At 34.5% G+C, this 24,724-nt stretch overlaps 1 protein-coding gene and 1 pseudogene across 1 annotated transcript in view; both read left to right on the top strand.

The window, feature by feature from the left end:
* TBC1D32 (TBC1 domain family member 32) overlaps window positions 1-24,724 on the top strand; it is a 176,438-nt gene that overhangs the window by 55,469 nt on the left and 96,245 nt on the right. Inside the window, exons 18-22 of the mRNA XM_045843791.1 lie at window positions 815-897; window positions 4,729-4,867; window positions 8,366-8,453; window positions 10,345-10,463; window positions 17,929-18,045. Of these exons, the coding sequence (XP_045699747.1) occupies window positions 815-897; window positions 4,729-4,867; window positions 8,366-8,453; window positions 10,345-10,463; window positions 17,929-18,045 (546 nt within the window). The remainder of the gene's footprint in view (window positions 1-814; window positions 898-4,728; window positions 4,868-8,365; window positions 8,454-10,344; window positions 10,464-17,928; window positions 18,046-24,724) is intronic.
* LOC123821995 lies at window positions 12,046-12,928 on the top strand (annotated as a pseudogene).

Raw genomic sequence — 24,724 nt, 5'->3', positions numbered from 1 at the left:
AGTATTTTAAAGTAATTTTTTCCTCCCTAAAAATCTTTATTTCAAATATAATCACTATTGTAGTGTCATGCTTCAGTTAGAATATTTTACTAGGGCAAATATGCATTCTTTTTTGTCAGAGATTTTATTTATTTTTTTAGAGAGAGAGGGGAAGGGAGGGAGAAAGAAATATCAATGTGAGAAAGAAACATTGATGTGAGAGAAACGTAGATTGGTTGACTCTTGTATGTGCCCTGCCTAGGGATGGAGCCTGCAACCAAGGCATGTGCCCTGAGCAGGAATTGAACTGGTGACCTTTTGCTTTGCAGAATGATGCCCAACCAATTAAGCCACAGCAGTCAGGACCAAATATGATTTCTTTAGCATCATAATACTCTAGAGAACATAGTGCTTTTTAGTTTGGCACAGGATGATTTTAGTGCCTCCTCTTTACAGGACACAGTTTTAGGGCCTAACTGTGTACTACAAAGTCTTTCTTCTGGTAGGGGAGGCTTAGATGAATTATCTTTGCAGAGACTGACGTTCCTATTTGGAAGTTATTTCTGAGTAACTTTCACAGATGGCTGGATTTTTATTATGAACGCTATAGATCATAACGTAGCAATAGTTAAATGTATATATATATATGGACTTTTTCCCCATTGCTATGCTTTATTTATGAAACACTTTACATGATATTTAACTAACAACCAAATTTAACTTTTGAAGGTAATTTAATTTTAATTACCTTAAGGATCAAATATAAAAATGTAGCATGAGATCTATAGGTAATTCTATCAGTAAAAAAATTATAAATTAATCTGTTATATTTTAGACAAGTTTGTTATCAGACAGAATTCCTACTCCAGTAGAGGATTCAGATTCTGTTTCTTCTATAAGCCAGGAATCCCAAAACATGTAAGTGTAATTAATTAAATTCATCTTTTTAATATATATTTGCTGAAATAACTTTAAAATGAGAGTGTAATAGACTACTATGGCAAAAACATTTTATAGGAAGGTAACTGTATATATAGGATAAAGAAAACTATACCTGGGAGGAAGTTCAAAGATCATATAATACTTGTGACTTAAAAAAATCTAGCAATATTTATTTTGTTTGCTTTATTGTATACTTACATTTTGGATTAGGAAACTTGACATGTTATATTGTTTTCAGAAAATTTGTAGAATTACCAAATACTAAAATTGGAAACCTAACTAAGGAGTTCAGTAGAAGAAAAGTGTTATCAAATGCCAGAGAAGTCTATTTACTGTTTTTCAAAACATGTGAGAATGCATTTTAATAATACTTTGGAAGAGAAATTATTTAAATCAGTATTTTACTCATTTTTAATTTAGAAGTCTCCATGTTTCTTCACAGATATCAATAGGTTATGGAATTATATTGATGAGGAAATATATGTGTGTGTGTATATATGTGTGTGTATATATATATTTATTTAAAATTAAGATGTGGTAACATATGTTCCTGGATTCTCTTCTTAATTGAGTGCTGGCATAGTCCAAAAAGATCATAGCTAAAGAAAAGAATGTTGAGGAATATTCTTAAGAGAAATCCAGAACTAACATTTCTTTTTAGGTAGGCATAGCTTAACTAAAAGAAACCAACCAGTCAAACAAAAAGTCTTTTGCATTTTTTTAACAGTGTCATAGTTCAACAAATAATTATAGCTAATTTTTGGAGAATTAACTTTTTTTTCTGATGTAGTTATCATAGACCTAAATCAACTGGCATTTTATTTTTCTTTGATGAGGGCATGAGAAAAACATTTCTGCAGTTCATTTTTGAGGTAAATTTTAGATTTTTTTGGAACCCTAGGATTTTTCAATTTTTTGCATGATTCATTTTGTACTCATTTATTCAGTTATTTATTGGAACAAGTTTTTTGCCGAGTACCTAGGTATTCTCAGAATACCTATATACGTCAGAGAGCTTATCATCTAGTGTAGAATACCAGTAAATAAATAGAAGGTAGCAATATAGTGTGTTAAATTTATATGATAGGGGTCATACAAGGTCCATTGAGAGTGAACTGATAGGGGAAATCTTCCAGAAGTTGTTGATAAAGTAAGTAAAAAAGAATAATGGAGATTAACTGTCTAAAGGGAGAACATTGTTCTTTGTGGAATAAATGGTGTATTCAACAGATTAGAATAAGAGGGAACATGATTAACGTACTTAACGCATTTTACTGTCACTAATATTTTTATATTTTTGATGTCAGAGTCTGAGGGGATGAATAAGTTATATACTGTCCCTTTTGTCCTGAGTTGTGAACCAATTAATAGACCAAAAGTCAAGCAGATCAAAACACTGAATAACATATACTTCCTAAAAATTGATCTCAAGACAGACTTGCCCTTCTGTCACAGTCAGTAGTGGACAGGTGTAGGATTCCCTCTAAAGCCATGCTTGCAAAGATCAAACTTAACTACATAGTAGAACAGAGCAGAATGTGTGCTTCCTACAGGTAACTGGATCACAAAGTGGAAATGGACGGGGGAGAGGCACTGAGCCAAGCATGCTTAGGTTAGCCTCCCACTCTTGAATCCCTTCCTCCATGGGGAGGAATGAGTGATTAATGGAGAGAGGCAAGGAGAGCTAAGCAGGGGACTGCTCCATGTGGAAGCTTGATGCTATAGGAGAAGGAGGCTCTCCCAATATCTGATATTAATGTCTTTAAACCAAAAGATTTAATAGAGTTTTTAATAATAGACAAAATGTTGATCATTTGTGTCATCAAAATGGAATTACCTCTTACAAAGATTTGAGTATCTTTTGCTCTTTTGTGCTACTGTAAAGTTAATATGAGATGGGCATTGTTTCTTCCTTTGTAGTTTGGTAGAACAGTCTGGGCCAGTTAATGAGGCTACTCTGATGTCAACACACAGCACCAATCCTCCTCCCCAGCCTCATCTGCTCTGTTAAATGGTCGTTTTTCTAGGTATAAAAGTTTTCATAGATAATTATTTCTCATTAGTGTTTGATGCTATTACTCCACTGTGTTCTAGAATAAGTAGCTAGTGATAAATGTGTCAGTATTATTGCCATGTAATTACTCTATTGTCTTCTGGAATAAGTAGTAATTGATAAATTTGTTAGTGCAATTGCTTTTCTTTTACACATCATATCTTTTCTCTCTCATCACTTATAATTTCTTCTTTGGATGTTTGTTGTTTTTTTGTGATTTAAGTTTATCCTCCTTAGTACTTTGAATGCTCTTTTGATCTAAAGACTGGCGTCTTTCCTCAAGTCCAGAAAATTCTCATTTGCTTTTCAAATACTCTCTGTATTTTCTTCTCTTAGAGCTTTTATTAGATGTGTATTGAGACCTTTCAGTCTATGTTCTGTGTCTCATCTTTTTTCTAAAACATTTCTTAATCTACCTACAGTTCAATTCAGTAATTCACTCCTTGGCCATGGCCTAGAGTTTATCCTATCTGCTTTTTACATGGCCATGTTTTTTTGTTTATCCCCAAGATTTTGAATGTTTTTTAAAAAATCTAAATTTATATTTCACTTCTGCATATATATATAATATATATTTATAGTTTATGTATGTAGTTATATATAGTTATATGTTTTTAAATATGCAAATTAATTACATATTAATTTTGATTTCAATTAAATATATATTATTTTTATTAGTCTTTCTAGCCTTGAGCCTTTTACTGGTTTTGTGCCTCATATGTAACTTGTTTAGTGCTTTGTGTTCTATTGGAACCAAACACGGCTTCCATTGCCTACATTTGCCTCAAAACTAATGTCGCTTCTTTATGCTTCTCTTTGTCCATGATGATGATTATTTTGTACTTCACATGGTTATGATTTGACCATTGCTTTGTTATTATCACAGAAGGATATATGTTAAAACATGTACTAATTTTTTTGAGCAGAAATGGATTTCAGATCTTTCTTAAAATCAGTTCCAAAATAGACTCTGAAACTTCCTAGGATGAGAATGGAAAGGCACCGTTTCTACATACTCAGTTTTACCATACATATACACAGTGGATTTGGACCTATTTTAATACCCATAGTTTCATTCTAGACAAGTAGAAATATCTAGTAGACAGTATGTTTTCTCTTACTTCTGGTACTTGAGCATGAAATTCTCATATCCCCTTCTGTATTTCCAAATTTCTAGCTTTGACTTTCTTATTAACTGTGTGTCTTGTGACCACCTCAGGTTTTTTTTGTTTTTGTTTTTGTTTTGTTTTTGAGAATGTTACTAGCCTTCCTTTTAGAAGTGTTCTGAGAAAAAAATGTCATTCTCCAAAAGTGTAATTAAAAACCTGTGAAGATAAAGGTAATATGCCTGATATGCTTCGGAAAGTCAGAAGACAGATACTGTACAATAAAAAGAAAGTAAGTTTCAAAATAATGGAGAGTTTGGGCGAGGGAACCTAGAACAACAGAACTATGGTAGGAAGATAGAATGAATTTAGAATGCATAGGAGAACCTGTGCATAATAAAAACGCTGGCATGCAGTGAACATTTGATTCATTCAGTGAAGGAAAATTATTGGGGTAGAAGATGTAAGAATAAAATAATTCAGTATTAAGGAAACTGTGCTTCTTATCATTTTTTAAAACATTTATTGAGTATTTTATAACCAATGTGCATTCTGTAAGTATAATTACCAACAGTATTAAGCTAAAATACTTTCTTTCTCAGTTTGAGTGTAATAAAGAAATTTATGCCTTCTCTTTATCTGTCTCAGTATAGCTTGGGAAGAGAATTTATTAGATGGTTTACTCAATTTTGCTGCCACTCCTAAAGGACTACTACTTCTTCAAAGAACAGATGCCATCAATGAATGTGTGACATTTATGTTCAACAGATATGCAAAAAAGTTACAGGTAGGAATTGCCATCTGCCGCAGGCCAGAAGGAATTTTTTTTTTTTGCTTTAAAAGCCATTAAGAACACTGTCCTTTCTTCTGTGCGTGAAGAGGTTATTAAACTTGAGTTAAATAAAAAGCTATACAGCGTTGTAAGGTTTAACTTGATTTTTTTTTAGGAAAGCATTAGCAAGTTGATGTGGAATCTATGACTATGTCTACTGGATGACAAACATCCAGATGCAATTGAAAAATTCAGTTAATTATCCAGGTGTTTTATAAATGTGATATCAAACATCTAAATATACTAAAACTGGCTGGAACTTACAAGAAAAACCATTTGGGGTTAATTGTAGGCATTAATGAGAGTGTGGGGCTCACATTTTAAAAGAAACAAATATTAGTAGAGGGATTTTATTATTGGTACTGTTAAATAAAATTTACAATAGAATGTAGCCTTTTCTCAGATAGCAGTCATAGAGGTGTATTCAGCTTTTTGCTGTCAAAGTGAATATCCAAGACTTCTGAGGTTTTTAGGGTCACAGGTATGCTTTTCTCTGTTTTTGGAAGCTGTTTTTATGTTATTAGGTTGCCTGATTATAAGTATCATTGTATTCATTCTTTCTTAGTTACCAATTCTAATTTCCTACTTTTCTTTAAGCCTCTAAAAAACAAAACAAATTATTAACTTTTTAGGGTTGCTTTTGCCTATGAAGAATAAGTAGTTCCTGAGGGAGGGCCCTGATAATCTCCTTATAAATAAAACATATGGACATTTGTTCATGGGTTTATGATATTAGCTTTGTTATGTGCAGGTGAGTGTTTATTTGTTTAAATGGACCTCAAGTATAGAGAATTTTAGTTATTTACATGTCACATTTCATGGTGTAACGTCCACATCTGTCCATACAAGATTTCTCACTTGATTAGTTATATTCTCCTGTCATTCCTAACTGACAGTTTCATTTCATTGTGCCTGCATTCTCCTACCCCAGGCTTTCATTCCAATTAGTGTGTATAATATCCTTGAATATGTATACTTGTGTAATATTGTCTTGCTACATTGGGGCTGCTGTTACAAAAGACCACAGACTGGGTGTCTTATCAGTAGAAGAAATTTACTGCTCACAGTTCCAGAGGCTAGAAGTCCACTGTGTGCATGCCAGCATGGGCAGATGAAGGCTCTCTTCTGGCTTGCAGACTTACAGCATCTTCATGTGGCAGGAGCTAGGGAGCAAGCCCCCTGGCATCTTTTCCCTAAGAGCACTGGCCCTGTTCATGAGGACATGCCACCTTCAGAACCTAATCACCTTGTGAAGGCCCCACTTACTACCCTTACCTTTGGGGGTTAGGATTTTAATATGAATTTTGAGGTGACATTCAGACTATATCAAACATAGAAGTTTTTTAGCCTTTTTAAGTTTACATAAGTGAAATTGTGTTTTTTTAGAAGAAACATATTTTTATTTAATCAAAAAATAAAATTCTATTAAAACAAAATTGTTTTCAAGAGATACTTATTTTATGCATTCTTAGTGTAAAATAATTTATTAAAGCAGGTAGTGGAGAATGTCTTTTTTTTAAAAAATATTTTATTGATGTTCAAGTACAGTTGTCTGCATTTACCTGCCACCACTCCCCCCCACCCCAGCCATCCCCACTTCCCTCCCCACTTCCACCCCCGCTTGGTTTTGTCCATGTGTCCTTTATAGTTGTTTCTGAAACCCTCCCGCCATCTCCCCCATTAAGGACAATCTGACAGTAACCAGAGAGGAGGTGGGAGGAAATTGTGTTGTTTCAATTTGAATTTCTCTGCTGGTGAGTTAGAATCTGTATACTAGTTAACCATTTGAGTTTTCATTTTGTTTTTACATTTTTAAAAATATTCAATAATTCCAAGGCATTTTTCTTTATCATTCAGATACATGAAATCATGCAGACAGCTTTTACTCTTGTGATATGCACATATGACTAGGTGCCATTTTTACATTTATAAATTTTAGGACTATCTTGTCTTCCTTCGTACCACACTGGTGGTTAAAAGAGAAGGTGTTGTTTCCTAGACCTTAGACACTTATAACCTTATACGTTATTATAATACTTTAATGGTGCTTTATGCTATTTACAACATTTTTGGAAAATTCAGGTATTTGCCTACTATGTAAGAAATTAATTAGGCCATACCCTTAGCTTTGCTGAAGAGAAAGTAGAGACCCAGGTTGGTGAAATGATCTGCTTATGCTCTAGTAACTGACGGAGTAAGACTAGAACTTAGATTTGTATTTTACAGTGTCCCCCAAATCTGAATCTTATTTAGCAAAACATCTCTAAATCCTCTGTATTTTCTTTTTATGCCCTTACCTCTTCAGTACTTACTGTGAATCTGGGAAGTTCCAAGGCTACTTATGTCTGAATCAGCAGGGTCAGTGAGGGGAGCTGAGTAAGGTGTTTTTGCAGTTATTCTGGAGGAAAGCAGGTGTGAAGGGATAGTCATTTATCTCGTTTACCTCTCTGTTATCTAATTGCAGAACTAATGGATGGTAATTAAGGAAAATAGAAAATATGAGTAGTAAAAATTGAAGAAGGAAGGAAAATGGAAAAAACATAGAAATGAAGACATTAACCTAGTTCTTTCCCATGGTCCTTCAGTTTCTCTCTCCTTTTTTTCTTTGTTCTTAAAACTGAATATGCAGCTTATATTTTAAAATTTTGATTAAAATAGATTCTATTAATGATATGTTGAAAAAAATGTAAGTTAGAAATGGTAGCCAATCTGATCTTAGCCAAAGTCTGAGAAGGACTTTGTTATTCCTTACTCTGATTTCTGTAAAGAGAGATACTCACTTCTGTACTTTTTACCATGAATATATGTGTAATCTCTTTTTGAAATATAAAATTATTTAAGATATTCTATAATACTGTTTAGAAATCTGTATATTAATGATGAACATTCTTTGTTAGTGTATATTTTATCTATAAAAGTCCCTTCCTTGGGGAAAGAAACACATTGCCTGTAAAAATAATTGTCATTTTTAAGAAGAGACCATTGTACTTTTTAAAGAATCAAACAACTTTAAAAAACTGGCAGCCAATAGGAACTTATTAATGAGGAAATTTATAATTGAAGAACCAACCTGAAGAATTAAACAGTAAGATAATAGAATTCAGAGTTGGAAGTAATCTTGCTTGACATCTGGTCAAAGTCCCTTATTTTGTGTATGAAAAGACTTAGACCCAAAGAGAAAAGTGACTTGTTCAAGGTTGAAAAGTTACTCAGTTCCCAGGCTGGGACCAGAACCTAGGTCTGAAATAAAATTGTCGAAAATATTACATTAGTGTTAACTCATTAATTATTATAGTTTCTGAATTTGTTTTTGCTGTTCTCATTATCTTTACTGGAAATGATATCTATTGTTCTAATTTTAAAAATCAGCAACTCTCCATGTAACATGTAAGTAAACCATTAGCATGCTGTGTTTTCCTGTGTCTCACTGTTGTTCCTTATTTATGTTTTTAGATTAGCAGGCATAAAAAGTTCGATTGTGGGGTTTTGGTTACACAAGTAGCCTCAACAGCAGCAGGTGCAGTAGCACTGCAGAGGTCAAGTAAGTTTTTCCTTTCACTGAGAATTATAATTATTTAAATGAAATGAGCAATCCAATGAAAAATGTAATTGTCATGGTCAAGTATCAGGATATTACTCTAAAGTTATTTTTCCCAAGTTAGGCCTTGGGTAAGAGTACATTACAGGGCTTCCTGTTTATCTCTTGTTGTCCATGAAATCCCACTGGGAATCTTCTTTTCCTGTGAATTTTATCAAATCAGAACAATGGCACCTAATGAACTAAACTGAGAAATACTTGATGCTTTAAGAAGTTGCCCTCATCTTATAAATTGAAAGGGTATCATCCTCTCTCTTGGTACAGTTGCATCTAAGATTTCTTCATGCTCAGTTTCAGTGGCTTGTGTATGCATCAAAATTTACAATCATAGTAGTTTTTTCATGTATCATTTCCTTACTCCCTTTCTTCTCTTCCTTTCTTGAAAGCTCCCCTCTTGCCACTTAACTTTCACCATTGTCCTTGCAGTTTGCGGTCAGCATGTGTCATCCACTGTGGATTGGATTTCTAAGTAGTTCAATTACTGGGAATTTAAGATATCAAATCTTAAGATTATCTGATCTCTGAACTGGAGACAAGATGTAATCTCTAATAGAGATGCTATGATTATATTTTTCATGGGTTAGAGCGAGTGAATCACAACATGAGTAATCACTATTGAGTCTCGTTTTAAATACAAATATTTTCCTATAGCATATTTTGAATATTTTTGGCTGAACCAATTTGGGCTACTTGTATTATGAAGCATGTCTTCTGGCAGAAATTGTCCTAAGCCAAACCACTTTTTTTTTTTTTTTTACTTAGAATACAATCCAGTTTATTCAGTAGTCAGGGCACATGGATGAAAGCATTGGGATTTATCTCAGATTTCCCTGTTGGTCAAGTTATTAAACTTCTGAACCTCATAATACCAAACTTTTCGTGAGAAAGTTAGATGCAATTTTTCACAGGACAAAGGAAGGAAGATTAATACCCTTTGAGTTCTTAGGTATGATAGACACCCTATGGTGTCTTAGGTATGATGTCAGGAACTCTGCAGATAAGATCCTATTTATACTTCATAGCAACCCTGCAATGCAGCAGGATGTCAGTTTTCACATGGGGGAACTGATGCTCCGAGAAGTGTAGGGAGTTCTCTAAAGACATGCACCAATAAACCGTCAGGTCTGTAGTTTGAACCCAGATAGTCTCAGTTTCACAGCATATTCTTCTTTTTATGTGTAGAGGATGCTTTCTTCTCAGATATTTTTATTATAAAATTACTGATTTGATGATTAGATGTTCTGTTTTACATGTTTTCATATGATATGATTCTTCATACAGGAACTTAATAATCATGCTTAATAATCACTTTCATTTAGATATGTAGTATCTGACTCATGAGAATTTAAAGACTGTACTGAGCCAAATATGTGAAATGGAGAACTATTATAAGCATATGGAATTACGAAAAACACTTACCATAGGGAACCTACATTATTCAGATGCCTACCCTGCCCACTACTACCTCCTTCCACACACACACTCCCCACTTTCAGTCCACCTTTCATTGTTGGCTTATTTACAGAGTAAAGTGTAAACCTTATTATTTTTCAAAAAAACATGCTCAAAGAAGTTATTGTCCAGAGGATAAAATCTGGGACTCAAAATTTACTTCAAAGGAAAATAATCTTTCAGAATTTTATCAGTACACAGTATTATGATAATGAGGCATAAAAATATATTAACAATAGCAAATATAATTTCTACCAAGTTTGGAGGTAATTATGTGTCTTTGGTCAGTGTGGACCAGTCTGTGTGAAGGATAATTGTATCTTTCCTACATAATCCAAAGAAATAGTATACTATAAATATGATGTAAAATAATTCTTTTTAGGGTTTGTTAATGCACTCATAACTGAATTATGGGCCAATTTGGAATGTGGAAGAGATGATGTTAGAGTAACCCATCCGAGAGCTACCCCAGTGGATCCTATTGACCAAAGCTGTCAAAAGGTAAGGGATGATTTGGCTTATCTAATAATGTACAAGCTTTAAGTTTATGTGTCAGAAATTAATTTATCCAGACTTTATTCAATTATAGTGAACAGCCTTTCCTAATGTTTTTCTTTCCTCTCTTTTTTTTATTTCAAAATTTAAAAAATTCACAGTAAATTTAATGAATGGCAGAAATACTAGGGTTCTCTGGGAGTCATGTTTGGAAGGATGTTATTTTTACATAATATTTTATTATAAATTTTCTTTTTTAATGAAGAGTAATACCAAGATGTGTTACAGAATAAATAAATATGCAAAAACCCTGAAACAGAAACCAACCAATCAAAATAAAACAAGTGAGGAAGCTTTTGGCCTTTGAGCTCAAATATAATAGAAAATTTGTAGGAGTATTTCAAGAAGGTATAGGCAGAGAGAGGATGCCATTCCTCAGAGTAATATGGGAAAACCAACAAAGAAACAAACAAACTCTTAAGCACCCATACAGTGTTCTAATTCAGTGGCTTTTACATATTTAACATGTTCTTCAAATTTTACTTAAAACAAATGATGATTTCTGACTTTGATTTTATGGTACCTTGGGAATTTTCATTCAAGTGGTATCACAAAATTATCAAAATTAAAACACAGAATAGAAGCATGCTTTCTGTAATTGTAAACTAGTTTCCTCCAGGGAAAAACATAAACTCAGGAAAAATAACTTAAAATCAATTGCTTTCTAAATAGCAAAAATAGACAAAAAATGGAGGTGAGTCAAAACAGATGAAAAGAATGATACTGCTTGACATTCTGGTTGTAACAGATATTTGCTGGAAGGTGAGTATTGGTGTTCTATTGAAGATCCCACAGGTATTAAAGAACATTAAGGGGATATTATGGTTGGCTTTATGCTTTGAATTCAACAACTAAGATTAAATTGGCAGATTTCTTAAGAACTGTGTTTACTGTCCTGGCTGGGTGGCTCACTTGTTTGGAGCTTTATCCCATACATTAAAAGGCTGTGGGTTCGATTTCTGCTCAGAGCGTGTACCTGGGTTGTGGGTTAGATATCCAGTCAGGGTCCATTTAGGAAGCAACTGATGGATATTCCTTTTTCACACTGATGTTGCTCTTGCTCTCTTTCTCACTCTCTCTCTTCTCTCAAATCAAGAAATATATCTGTGGGTGAGGATTAAAAAAATACGCTTACCACCCTGGCTGTATGGCTCAGTGGATTGAGCGCTGGCCTGCAAAGCAAAGGGTTGCTGGTTCAATTCCCAGTCAGGGCACATGCCTGGGTTGTGGGCCAAGTCCCCAGGAGGGGGAGTGCAAGAGGCAACCACACAATGATGTTTCTTTCCCTCTCTTTCTCCCTGCCTTCCCCTCTGTCTAAAAATAAATAAATAAATAAAATCTTTAAAAATATATGCTTACCAAAATTGGCCTAATATAAAATAGAAAATCTAAATAGCTATGTATTGGTTAAAGAAATTTAATTCATTATTGAAAACTTTCCCACAAAGAGCCTTTCTGCACTCCCCAGAGAGGGAACCATATGGTGTTGTTCTTGGTTCCCACATAACTTAAACTGAAACAGTCACAAATGTCTGGACACCTTGATGTCCTACAAATGAAGCAGGAGGATGTCTTCAAATTCCTTGCAGCAAGAACCCACTTACATGGCACCAAGTTTGACTTCCAGGTGGAACAGCACCCCTGCAAAAGGAAAAGTGGCAGCATCTGCACCGTAAATCTGAACAGAACCTGGGAGGAGCTTCTGCCTGTAGCTCGTGCCGTTGTTGCCACTGAAAACCCCACTGCTGTCAGTGTCACCTCCTACAGGGAGCTGCAGTGAAGCTTGTTGCTGCCACCACTGCAGTCACCCCCATCGCCAGCACTTCACTCCTGGAACCCTCACTAACCAAACCCTGGCAGCCTTCTGGGAGCCGAGACTTCTATGGTTACTGATCCCAGGGCTGACCACCACCCTCTCACAGAGGCATCTTATGTTAATTTGACCACCATTGCTCTGTGTCACACAGACTTTTCTCTGCACTTTGTGGCCTTTGTCAACCCTGGCAACCACAGGGGCGCTACTCAGTAGGTCTTATGTGGTGCATGCTGGCCCCTGGAAGTACTACACATGTGTGGCACCATCTCTCATGAACACCCATGGGAGATCCTGCCTGATCTCTACTTCTAAGGAGATCCTGAAGAGATTGTGAAGAAAGAGATTGAGCAGGCCGCTACTGAAAAGGCCATGACTAAGTAAGAATTTCAGGGTGCATGGTCTGCTCTGGCTCCCAAGTTCACTGCTGCCCAGCCTGAGGTCACAGACTGGTCTGAAGAAGGCACAGGTGCCCTCTATACCTATTCTGCAGTTTCCTACTGAAGCCTGGAGCACTCAGCCAGGCACTGAAGATGAGTCTGCAGCCCCTGCTACACAGGCCAGTGAGTGGGTAGGAACAATCACTGAGTGGTCGTAAGCTGTTCTTCTACAAACTCTTAACAGACTGGAAATTCTCATCATCACTAGCCGTTATAGAGATGCAAACTAGAACCACAATGAGATATCACTTCATACCAGTCAGAGTGGCCATCATAAACAAATCAACAAACAACAAGTGCTGGCAAGGTTGCAGAGAAAGGGCACCCTAGTGCACTGTTGGTGGGAATGCAGACTGGTACAGTTGCTATGGAAATCAACATGGAATTTCCTCAAAAAACTAAGTGGAACTTCCTTGTGATCCAGCGATCTGACTACTGGGACTATACCCTAAGAATCCTGAATTACTAATTCAAAAGAACCTATGCACCCCAATGTCCATAGGAGCGTTATTTACAATAGCCAAGTGCTGGAAACAGCCTAAGTGCCCATCAGTAAATGAGTGGATCGAAAAACTGTGGTACATTTACACAATGGAATACTACGCAGCAGAAAGATAAAAGGAGATCCTACCCTTTGCAACAGCGTGGATAGAACTGGAGAGCGTTAAATAAGCAATAAGCCAGGCAATCAAAGGTAAATACCATATGATCTCACCTGTAAATGGAACCTAGTCAACAAAACAAACAAATAAGCAAAATAGAACCAGAGACTTGGAAATAAAGAACAAATTGATGGTGACCAGAGAGAAGGGGAGAGGGAGATAATGGGAAAGAAGAGGAAGGGTCAAGCAAAGGAACATGAACAGAGGACTCATTGGCATAGATGATAGGGGGATTGACCACGGGGGTTGGGGGGACAGAGTAGGGGTGAGTGGTGAGGGAAAGGAGGGACAACTGTAACTGAACAATGATAAATACAAATAAAAAGAAAAAAGAATGGAAATATGGAAGTAAGGTTGATGGAAAATAAAATTTCTAAAAAAATAGAAAAGAAAAAACCCTTCCTACAAAGAAAACCAGATGGTTCTTCACCACTGAATTCTACGAAATTTTTATAGGAGGAAGAGCACCAATCACATACATACACACCCTTTCAGAAAACAGAGGTAGAGGAATCAGTTTCTAATTTATGTTATGCCAGCATAACCCCAACTTGGAAACCAGACAAATGTTTAAAAAAAAATAAACTTACTGACTAATATTTCTGATGCATATAGACTTAAAATACTTAACAAACTATCAAATTGTATCTAGGAATATGTAAAAGGACCATCTAATATAATCAAGTGGGGTTTATCCCAAACATACAAAGTTGGGTTAACATTCTAAAATGAAACTCTATTTTGCCCTGGCTGGCGTAGCTCAGTGGATTGAGTGTACTCAAAGCATCGGAGGTTCGATTCCCAGTCAGGGCACATGCCTGGGTTGCAGGCCAGGTCCCCAGTGGGGGCCATGTGAGAGGCAACCACACATTGTTTCTCTCTCTTTCTCCCTCCCTTTCCCCTCTCTAAAAATAAATAAATAAAATCTTTTAAAAAAATCTTAAAAAAAATGAAACTCTTTCACCATATTGACAGAATGAAGAGAAAACTTATACAATGATTTCAATAGATATGGAAATAGCATTTGAGAAAAAGTAATACCGATTTATAAACACTCATCAGATTAAATCATCAATCTGATAAGTGCTATCTTTGAAAAACATACATCATCAACATTTAATGGTGAAATATTGAACATTATGTTTGTTTACTCTTAGCACTTTTCAATATTTTATTAGATCTTAGTGCAGTGAGACAAGAAAAAAATAGAAGGCATACAGATGGGAAAGATGTGTAAAAATATATTTGAAAATAGTTTGATTTTCTCATCCTAAAATAAACAGAAAATTTGCCTTTGAATCACTTTCTGATTATTCCATTAAACACTTTAAAAATACATGACTGATATGATAACTATAACTGATACTTTGTCGTTCTTAGAACTTCCAAATTCTGACTTGTTTTTTTCCTCCTAGTTTTACCTACCTTCAAAACCATTTTCCTTCATAGCACTCTATTTAATATGTATAATGTAATTCCCATTACTTTCTGAAAACACTATGTTAGTTCCCTCTTTTTCCAAAATGATAAAGATAGAGCTAATTAACATAGCATCTCTGCCTACTTGCCTGCTACCTCTGCAGTGCTCTCTCTCACTTCTCCCTGCTTTGATATGTAGTGTCACCCCCCTAATATCCTTCCACTCAACAGTACAACAGCATCAGGTACTGTTAAAGTACTGTTTGAGATCATCTCATAGGGTATTTGTCCTGTACTACACTGTGAGTCCTTGTGGGCAGAGACCATTGTTTCATTCATATTATTATTATTAGCATCTGGCACACTTGCTGATAATAAGCTGGCATTAAAATATTTCAAATGACTAAATTAGTGAATGGATGATCATTATCAACCTGAAAGATTTCAAATTCATAAGAAAAAGTTCTTGGCTTTAGGTTTAATTTTATGCTGCAGTCTTAAAATGTATAAAACATTTAACCTTCCACTACATTTCTTGTCATTACAACACAGAGTCCCATTCTTCAAAACATCAGTGAAACAGAATTATGTTTTATGCTAAAATAAATTTCAGGATAATTAACATCTTTGGTTATGTTTGTGGGAGCCAGTGATTGCATTGTAAACATTTTCTTGAGTTCTGGGAGTGTTCAGCGCATCACCATTTCGTAGTGTGCCAGTGTCTGTCACAGATGCTCACTGGGAGAGAAACGGATTTCTTTCTGCTAGAAACAAGCTGCTGAAATCTTAAGTTTCTTTAAAATATCGTTTAGGTTGTTTTAGTTCAAATACAGTTACAGAATTGTTTTCACCTAGGGTTCTACATGATTTTAGAGTAGCGTATCAGCAGTTATGATTCTATTATGTGGTCCACATTGTTTTATTTCTTAGGTGGAGGAAGGTCCATAAATACCAAAGGAATTTTCTTGTGTGAATCATATAAAAGTCCTCAATGTCATTCTGATACATGTGATTTGTAAAGATCATATATTTTTATGGATAGTGTAAGTTGTCAAAAAGGACATTTATTAAGTTTTTTTATAATCTGGTTATAATAGATGGGAAAGATGTTTTAAACAAAATATTTATGACAGTATCTACATATTACTGGATTAATATTAAGGACACTTATGACATATTTATATATTCACATTGTAAAGCACTTAAAGCATATATTTTATGATAAATTAGATTAAAATAAAACTGTTAATGGCATGTGTTTCAATCAGCTTTTCTAGTCAACACCCTGGTGATTAGTGAATTTTTACAGTGTTTCCCTATATGGCTATGTATCTGTAGTTTTGCTATAGTTCATTTTATATATAATTAATAGACATTATTCAAACATCCTTTCTTTCATATCTGTTTTTCCCTCCTCTATAGTGCATATTTTTAGCATAGTGTTATCTTTAAGTAGGCATTAATTGAATCGCTACTATGCTATTAATTTTTTTATTCTACTTTATGCTAATGTTATTGCTATCCAAATAGATATTCATTTTAAACTATAAGTATGTTATTTTCTTCTTAGAATTGGCTAGAAATTTCTTCTTCATTTTATGGAGTATTTATGTGAAAAAGGAAAGCTTTTAAAAATTTTGATGTGAGTTCATTTTTCATCCTATAGCAGCATTTGTTAAAAACCAGTGTGTGTGAATTAGCTACTGTTAAGTAACATTGCTTTTGGTATATTAAGGCAAAGGTTATGAAATGAACTATACCTTCCAGGTCCTCAAACGTAGCCTATGGAGCAAGGGTGATACCGTATATAATATCTGAAGATTTTATAGTGATTTTTATTGAGTAATCTTAGCCTGGAAATAAGAAAATACGGATTAGTTTTATGACCAACTTTCTGATTTGTGTCTTTGGCTAGGTTTCTTCAGTTTTCTGGTTCTTAAGTTTTCTCATTTATTAAATGAGAGATTGAATGAACTCTTCTTTTTAATTTTCTCAATGCTTCAACTTTAGTGAAAATTCTCAATTTGATTCTTAAATTTTCTGAGTCTAGTAAACATTTTTAAAAACAACAAAAAGGAAATTTAATGGTTATGAATTAGTACAATTAATACCCTAAAAACCCTAACATGAATGTATTGGTTTCTAGACGTGGATAGAATTAATTGGAAAGGCTTCTAGCACAAAACTGCTGTGAAAGCTTGTGAAGTGGGATAATGAGCATGTGAGAGGGAGGAGGCGCGTGTTTGTAGGCAAGAGAAGTTTATGTGGCAGTCACTGAAGAAGACCACAGGCAGGTTTGATTGAAGCAGTGACTTCATGCTGAGGATTAATGGGAAATGAGGCTTTCGAGCCTGTGAAGAGCAGAAAGGGTCAACTAGTAAAGTGCCTTGAAAGTCATGCTAAGGAGTTAGTTGTGATGTTTAGTGATGGGCAGCCGTTGTATGCTTTTGTGCAGGAGATCAGGAGAAGGAAGTGTGCCTGAGAAAAATGTTGAAGTTGTCTTTAAGACAAAGTGACAATGGGAGCTTAAAAACTTCATGGATAGATTAACTTGAAAAGATTGTACCAGAAAATGAGCTGCTTTTGGTACAAAAAGCCTTAGCTTTTTAAAACTAATTATAATTAATTTAGTTGGATTTCCAGTGAATGTAGTTAAAGGATAAAGATGACTTTGTGACATAAGTGAATAATATATAGAATTTATCATCTTGCTCCAAAGTCCCTAACTCACTGATATTTTCTCATAAATCAGATATAACAAATGCAAAGAATGAGAAAGATGGATCTTTTTTCTCAGAATGAAACTTTTCAAGAGATACATGATATTTTCAAGTATTTTCCAACGCTCAACTAATTATAATAGTTATTATGCATTGTCAACATATATATTATTTTTCACGTTAACTATTTTGTACTTATTATATGTATGTATTTCACACTTATGTGGATTAATTAGGCTTATTTAAAAAATTATTCCTTACAGTCAAACTGCTATAAAACTTTACATTAATGATTCTTCTGTGGATGTGGTTAAACAAATGAACTATTTAAATGACTTTTCCTTCTCTCTCTCCTAGTCTTTTCTAGCGCTGGTGAACTTCTTATCCTATCCTGCTGTTTATGAGCTGGTAGGCAATCAAGATCTTCCTAATAAAGCAGAATATTCTCTTCGTGAAGTTCCCACATGTATTATTGTAAGTAATTTTCTTTTAATTTTTGTCTTTTATAAATAATACTTTTGGAACTTTGTAGTAAAAAAGCAATTTGACAGAAAAAAAAGGAACACTATTTAATGGCACCTAAAGACTGGTTTACCCATGGAGTATCAACTTGTGAATTATTTGTGAATGGAACCTTTAATCCAGGCCTCTGACAGTTGCAATGCCTATCAGAATGAATATAAGGTTAACACTCCCCAACAAGGAAAGGGATTTGGCAAATAAAATATGTGTCTGAATGAATTTTAGATGACTTATTATATTACTAGTCATACCAGTTTTGCTCCTTTATTGGCTAGGATAATTAGGGATAAATTATGTTCAAGTAGTGCAATATATTTTCTCCTTGTATTTTAATGAACTACATGTTAACTGCCCCTTGAGGGCAGTATATACATATTTATTTCATTTGAGATTTATTTCATAATCAGACTCCCAGTCTGGTAACTTGTTTTAGTCACCCAGAGATATTTAGTTCCTCATCTTTGGGTAAGTTTATGAATTGACACACATAAATATGTATATATGCATTAGTAAATAATTATTTGATTAATACTGAAACTCCATTATTAATCCTTATTTTTTGTTTTTTCTGGCCACTTGTCTAGTGTGTGTGTGTGTGTGTGTGTGTGTGTTTAAACACAGTTTTGCTCTCTTGAATACTTTTAGTTCTTGTTAACTCTAAACATTTTAATTTTTTAAAACTTTCTCTATTATGGGAAATTTTTGATATTTTACCTGAGTAAAATATAAAGATAGGGACTTCTATCACTCCACTTTTATTTTATATTCTCCATTTCTTGAAGTGTTCCAATTTTAACTTGTGCTTATTTGTATCATGACACTTCTGGTAGTTTTATAATTAGCCATTCATGTACCTGTCTTTCCTTTAACTTAATTTGCCACTTTGTGGCATTCTGCACAGTTGAGCCAACCCTCCTCATTGTCACTGTCTTCTGGGCTTGTGGTACTGCTGGTTTTCTTCAGCTTCTCTGGCCTCTTCTACATGGTCTCCTTTGTGGACTTCTCTTCCCCTCTGTCTTGTGTCCTCCAGGCTGATTTCATCCAATTCCTTGGCTGCCGTGGTGCACTGGCAGCTCTCTGACTTGTACCATTCATTTACTGCCAGATGTATGCCCAGATTCCTACAAGATGATGGATATCCGGGAAACTCATGGGCATCTTAGTTTTCTTGTATGCACAATTAAGTATAGTGTTCTCTCCATCCTAAACGAATTCCATTTCCTATGTTTTTATCTCAGCAAATGGTACCATCCTCCTTCTGTAGATGCAACAAATTATCATTCATAGGTTTTTCCTCCTTCTTAATTTCATCTTATTTATTTTTCTATTCCTGTTAAGAGCACCTTAGCTCAGACCCTCACTTTTTTGCTAAATTACTTCAGTGGGATTCTAATTGCTATTTTTCTTCCAGTCTTAACCTATAATTTATCCTCAAAGTCATCCTATAAAAACGAAAACCAGATGCAGTCACTCACTCTATTGTTTAGAATCTGCTGACTTACCTTTGGCTCCATACAAAGTCCATATGGACTTCTTTGATGGCATTCAGCTTTTCCTTTTTCTCCTCAAAGCCTCCTTTTTTCCCTCATCTTACCTTTTACTCTTTAACACCCACATTTTTTCGACAAGCTTCTTTCCTCTCTGAAGTGTGGAAGGCACATAACCTTGCTCTTTGGTGAGATTTCACCTCCTCATTATTTAGGGCTTATTCTAGCTTTATTCCTTCTGTGAAGTCTTTTAGCCCTTCCTCTTTGGCCACTACTCTAGTGGGTTCCTCTTAATATACTCTCATAGAGAGCACCTTGTCCATGAATAAAGCATATGTCACACTATTTTATACGATTTTTGTATTGTTTCTCCTAATAGACCAGAAAATCCATGAGGAAAGGAACTGTATCTTATTTGTCTGTTGCCCTGAATGCCTAACAAGTGTGGTATTTTTCTCTCTCTTTTTGGTGCTATGAGCATGGTAGGTTCTCAGTAACATCACTGTTTAATTATTTGTTACTGGCTAGGCCTAGACACTTAGTGACTTGGGCCCTAGGTTTTGTTCAAAAGGATTTAACTCAGTAACTTTATTTTCTCTGGAAGTCCCATGATGGCAAGAACCCTAGGAAGTAACAGTGAAGTCTGGTGTGTGTGAGTGTGTCTGTGTGTGTCTTTGTGTGTGTGTATGTGTGAATGTGTCTCTGTGTATGTACACATATTTGTGAATGTGTGTGCTTTCTTTATTTTGTGGGCATTTTCAAACTTATTAGGTTGGCCAAAGAGTCCATTTAGTTTTTCTCCTGTAAAATAAAAGACACATTTTTCATTTTCACCAATAATTTTATTTATTTGGATATTTTGAGTATGTCAGCTATCTCCCACATGGCATAACTTTGATTGTTCTCAATTAATGTCTCTTTTTGATTGCCATCAACTTCACCTGGTCTGCCTGACTCTGGAGCATCATCTAGGGAGAAATCAGCAGCACAAAACTTCACAAACCACTTTTGACACATTCAATCAGTCCCAGCATCTTCTCCACACACTGCACAAATCTTTTTGTGTGTTTCAGTTGTGGTTTTATCTATTGGCATAATACACCAAAAATGTTGGGTATTTTCTTCCATCATCAATATTAAAATGTCTATATGCTAAGTGAACTAAGTCAGGTGGTGAAAGACAAATACTGTATGATTTCACCTATAAGTGGAACCTAATCAACAAAACAAACAAGCAAGCAAAAATATAGTCAGAAACATTGAAATAAGAACAAACTGACAGTAAACCAGAGGAGAGGACAGAGGGGAATAATGGGGGGAAGAAGGGGAAGGGTCATCAAGGAACATGTATAAAGGACACATGGACAAAGCCAAAGAGGGGTAGGACTGAGGGTGGGAGGTGGGGGTGGGTGGTTGAGAAGGAGTGGTTGGGGGAGAATGGAGACAACTGCACTTGAACAATAATAAATAAAATGGCTATATAAAAATCCACCAATTTTGATAAGTTTTTAAAAAATTCATACTGATATGATAGCTGTCACAATACAATCTAACAAAATTGTTTCAAATGAAGTTAAAGACAACTAAGAGGCTACTAGAGCCATCTAATGGAAAAAACCTAACTAACCTTTTGGCCAACACATTATATTAAAAAATAGTATAATGAACTCCCATATATCAATCGGTAAACTTCAGCTTTTATCAATATTCTGACCATGTTCTTCCATATATTTCTCCACTATTTTCCAGTGTTTTCTCCTTTATGCCTTCTGTCCTTTTCTCTTTTTTCTTTTCTTTTCTTTTCTTTCTTTTCTTTCCTTTCCTTTTCTTTTCTTTTTCCTTCCTTCCCTCCTTCCTTCCTCTTTCTTTCTTTCTTTCTTTCTTTCTTATGGAGATTTATAAAGCATATTTTGGGTATAATGTCAATATATCTGTAACTACTTATTTCTGACTGATAAGGACTTTTTTGGGATTTCATTTTGGTTTGACTTACCACCTTGTAAACCTTTATTATATATGAAAGATTATGTAGCTGTAACCCGTTAATATATTTAATATGTTGTTGATATAGTAGTTTCCTTTGTTGTCTCAAAGATACCCTTTTTTAACAGTTGGTCGGGTCAAAACCCAAACAAGGTCCACATGTTGCATTCAGTCATTTCATCTTTTACATCTCTTTTATTCTAAAATAGTTCTTGGTCTCTTTTTGTTTTTATGTCATTGATTTATTGGAGGAACTGTGTTACTTGTCCTGGGTTACTGAGTCATTGTTTTATTAGGAGGTATAAATTGGTGATTCTGTCATTCTTGTTCTATTTAACTAGAATTATTTAATAAAGGAAATGCTGAAATGTAATTCTTTTAGAAATGGCAGAATAAGTGCTTAATTTTTCTATTTTTAAATGAATTTTAGAGTAATAAATTGGTGCTTTAGTATCTCCAAAAGAAGATTTATTATTATCATTATGAACTTCAATTTTTACATGAGTATGTTTCAGTCCAATGCAATAATTATTGTTTTGATGCTCATGATATTCCTTCTTTGGCTATTGATCATTTTTAACATGTATTTATCAGTGTTTAATATTTTGGGTTTTTTTTTGCTTTCTTATATAAGATATTTCAGATTTATCATATGTATTTTCTGCCTCACGTCTGGAATCAGCCATCTTCAAATTCTTGGGGTTTTTGTTTGTTTGTTTGTTTGTTTGTTTTTTGGTAGGAAGTGGAATTTAGAAACTATAACCTGGGTACTAGGAAACTAGGAATGTTCACTCTTTAGGAGTATTATTATTACTAGTCCTTTCAGTGAATAGCCAAGGGGAAAAATACAATAGTTTGTTTAAGAGAAAAATTAATCATGAGCCTATATTGGTATTTTTTCTTACTTGTTTTTATTTATTTTCTCTTTCACTGAAAAACTTGGTTCTTAATGAATGAATAAAATTTCTAGTTTTGTATAATGTACATATAATAGTTTCAAAATAAGATTAGTGAATCCATACTGACATTTCTTTTCAGTTTGTTTTGTGCTTAAAATATATGCCACTGAGGATTTACTATCAAAACACTGTGTTTTAAAGTCATTTGAAGTAAGTAAGCTTTACTTGGCCTAGTTATGCCACTAATTTAATAGTAGGTTTGTTTCAGAATGTTTGAAATTTAGATAGGCTGTTTTCCTTTTTTTTGTCTTAATTTTTTCTTTTAAATTATAGAAAAATTTGTGATTTCCATACATAAAAGGTATATTCACAGAATGTTCTTACATATTAATTCCATTTTTTCTTTTTCCATAGGATTTGGCTTTTAGTATAATAGGTACTAGCTACATGTAGATGTTTAACTTTAGATTATTTATAAATAAATAAGTTAGAAATTTATTTTCTTTAATTTCTATCCACATTTTAAGTTTTTAAGTGCCCATGAAGCCATATGTGACTGATGGCTACCATGCTGGACAGCGCTGAGAGAGAACATTCCCATCACTGCAGAAAGTTTTATTTTGTAGTTCTGCTTTATAGCTAACAGTTATTAGTTTTTAATTTATCTTCTGTCCCTTTGGAGAAGAATCTATTTTCTTTTCCCCCAGATTCCTTAAATAAAACATAGTATGATATAAACACCATCAAGCCCTTTGCATTTTTAAAAATTCTATTATCTTTGAGATTACTTTATAGCAGTATATAGAGCTTTTCCTTGTCCTTTTTATGGTACTCAGTACTATAGTGCATCCTTCTGCATAGTATTCTATTGTGTGGATGTGCTATGGTTTATTCATCCAGTTGTCTACTGGTGGAAATTTAAATTTTTTGCTCTTGTAAATTATGCCAAAATTAAAAACCTTGGCTTGTACTATATTCTATTTCCAGTGTTTATACATTTTTCCTATTGCTGCATAACAAATTGCTACCAAATTAGCAAATTAAAATAACACCTATTTATTAGTTCAAAATTTTGTAGGTTAGAAGACAGCACTGTTTGCCTGTGTTTTCTGCCCAGAGTATTACAAGGCTGAAATCAGCATGATGGCCAGTGCTTGTCTGGAGGCTTTGGGGAAATACTCACTTCCAAATTCATTCTTGTTGTTTAGTTTCTTGTGGTTGTAGGACTCAAGTACCTGGTTTCCTGCTGGCTGTCACTCGGGCTGCATTCGGGGCTTTGTCCTGTGGGCCCTTATGTGTCGGCAAGGAAGAACCTCTCTCATATCAGATCCCTGTCATCTTTGTATGTCTCTGACTTCCTCTCCTGTGATCAGCCTGAGAACACTGTTTGCTTTTCAGTGGTTCAGGTGATGAGATCAGGACCATCCTGATAATCTCCTATTTTAAATGCAAATAATGTGGGACTAGTTACATCTGCAAAAATCTTTTCACTATCATGGTACTTGTTATAGAGTTCAAGACCTGAGAATCTTGGGGCCATTTTGGAATTCTGCCTAGCATATGGAAACCTTTGGGCTAGATTTCTAGAAGTGGTGTACTGGGTAAAAGGTAGGATCACATGTAATTTTGGTATATATTGCTAGATTTTTATCCACAGGGAGTAATCCTTCTGCATTCCCATGAATAAGATATTAAGTGCTTCTTTCTGGACAAGCTCATTGAGAAGATTATATGTGTTCAGGGATTTAGATATTTGTCTGATAGAAGAGAAGTGTTAATTTGTATTTTTTTTTTAGATTTTATTTATTTGTTTTTAGAGAGGGAAGGGAAGGAGAAAGAGAGAGAGAGAGAAACATCAATGTGCGGTTGCTGGGGATCATGGCCTGCAACCCAGGCATGTACCCTGACTGGGAATTGAACCTGCGACACTTTGGTTCGCAGCCTGCGCTCAATCCACTGAGCTATGCCAGCCAGGGCAATTTGTATTTTTCTCATTATGAACCAAATATCTTTTCATATATTTGATGGCCATCAACATTTCTTCCTTTCTTTATGGTCTTTGAGTTTATTTTTGCTGTTTTTCTATTTGCATTATTCATTTTCTTCTCAATTTTAGGGAATTCTTTATATTGTGGGTACATTTGCTCTTAAGTTTTCATGGTTTTTGAATCAGGTATCCACCAAAACTATAGGCCCTGCGAATAACTCTCGCAGAGTTATATTGAAGTATATTAAAGGTGAATGACACAAATATTCTTTCCC

Source organism: Phyllostomus hastatus, unplaced genomic scaffold, assembly GCF_019186645.2.
Source record: "Phyllostomus hastatus isolate PE091 unplaced genomic scaffold, TTU_PhHast_1.1 phas_contig_40, whole genome shotgun sequence".
Lineage (NCBI taxonomy): Eukaryota > Metazoa > Chordata > Mammalia > Chiroptera > Phyllostomidae > Phyllostomus > Phyllostomus hastatus.
Note: the sequence above shows the minus strand (reverse complement) of the source record. Positions and strands in the feature narration are given on the sequence as shown.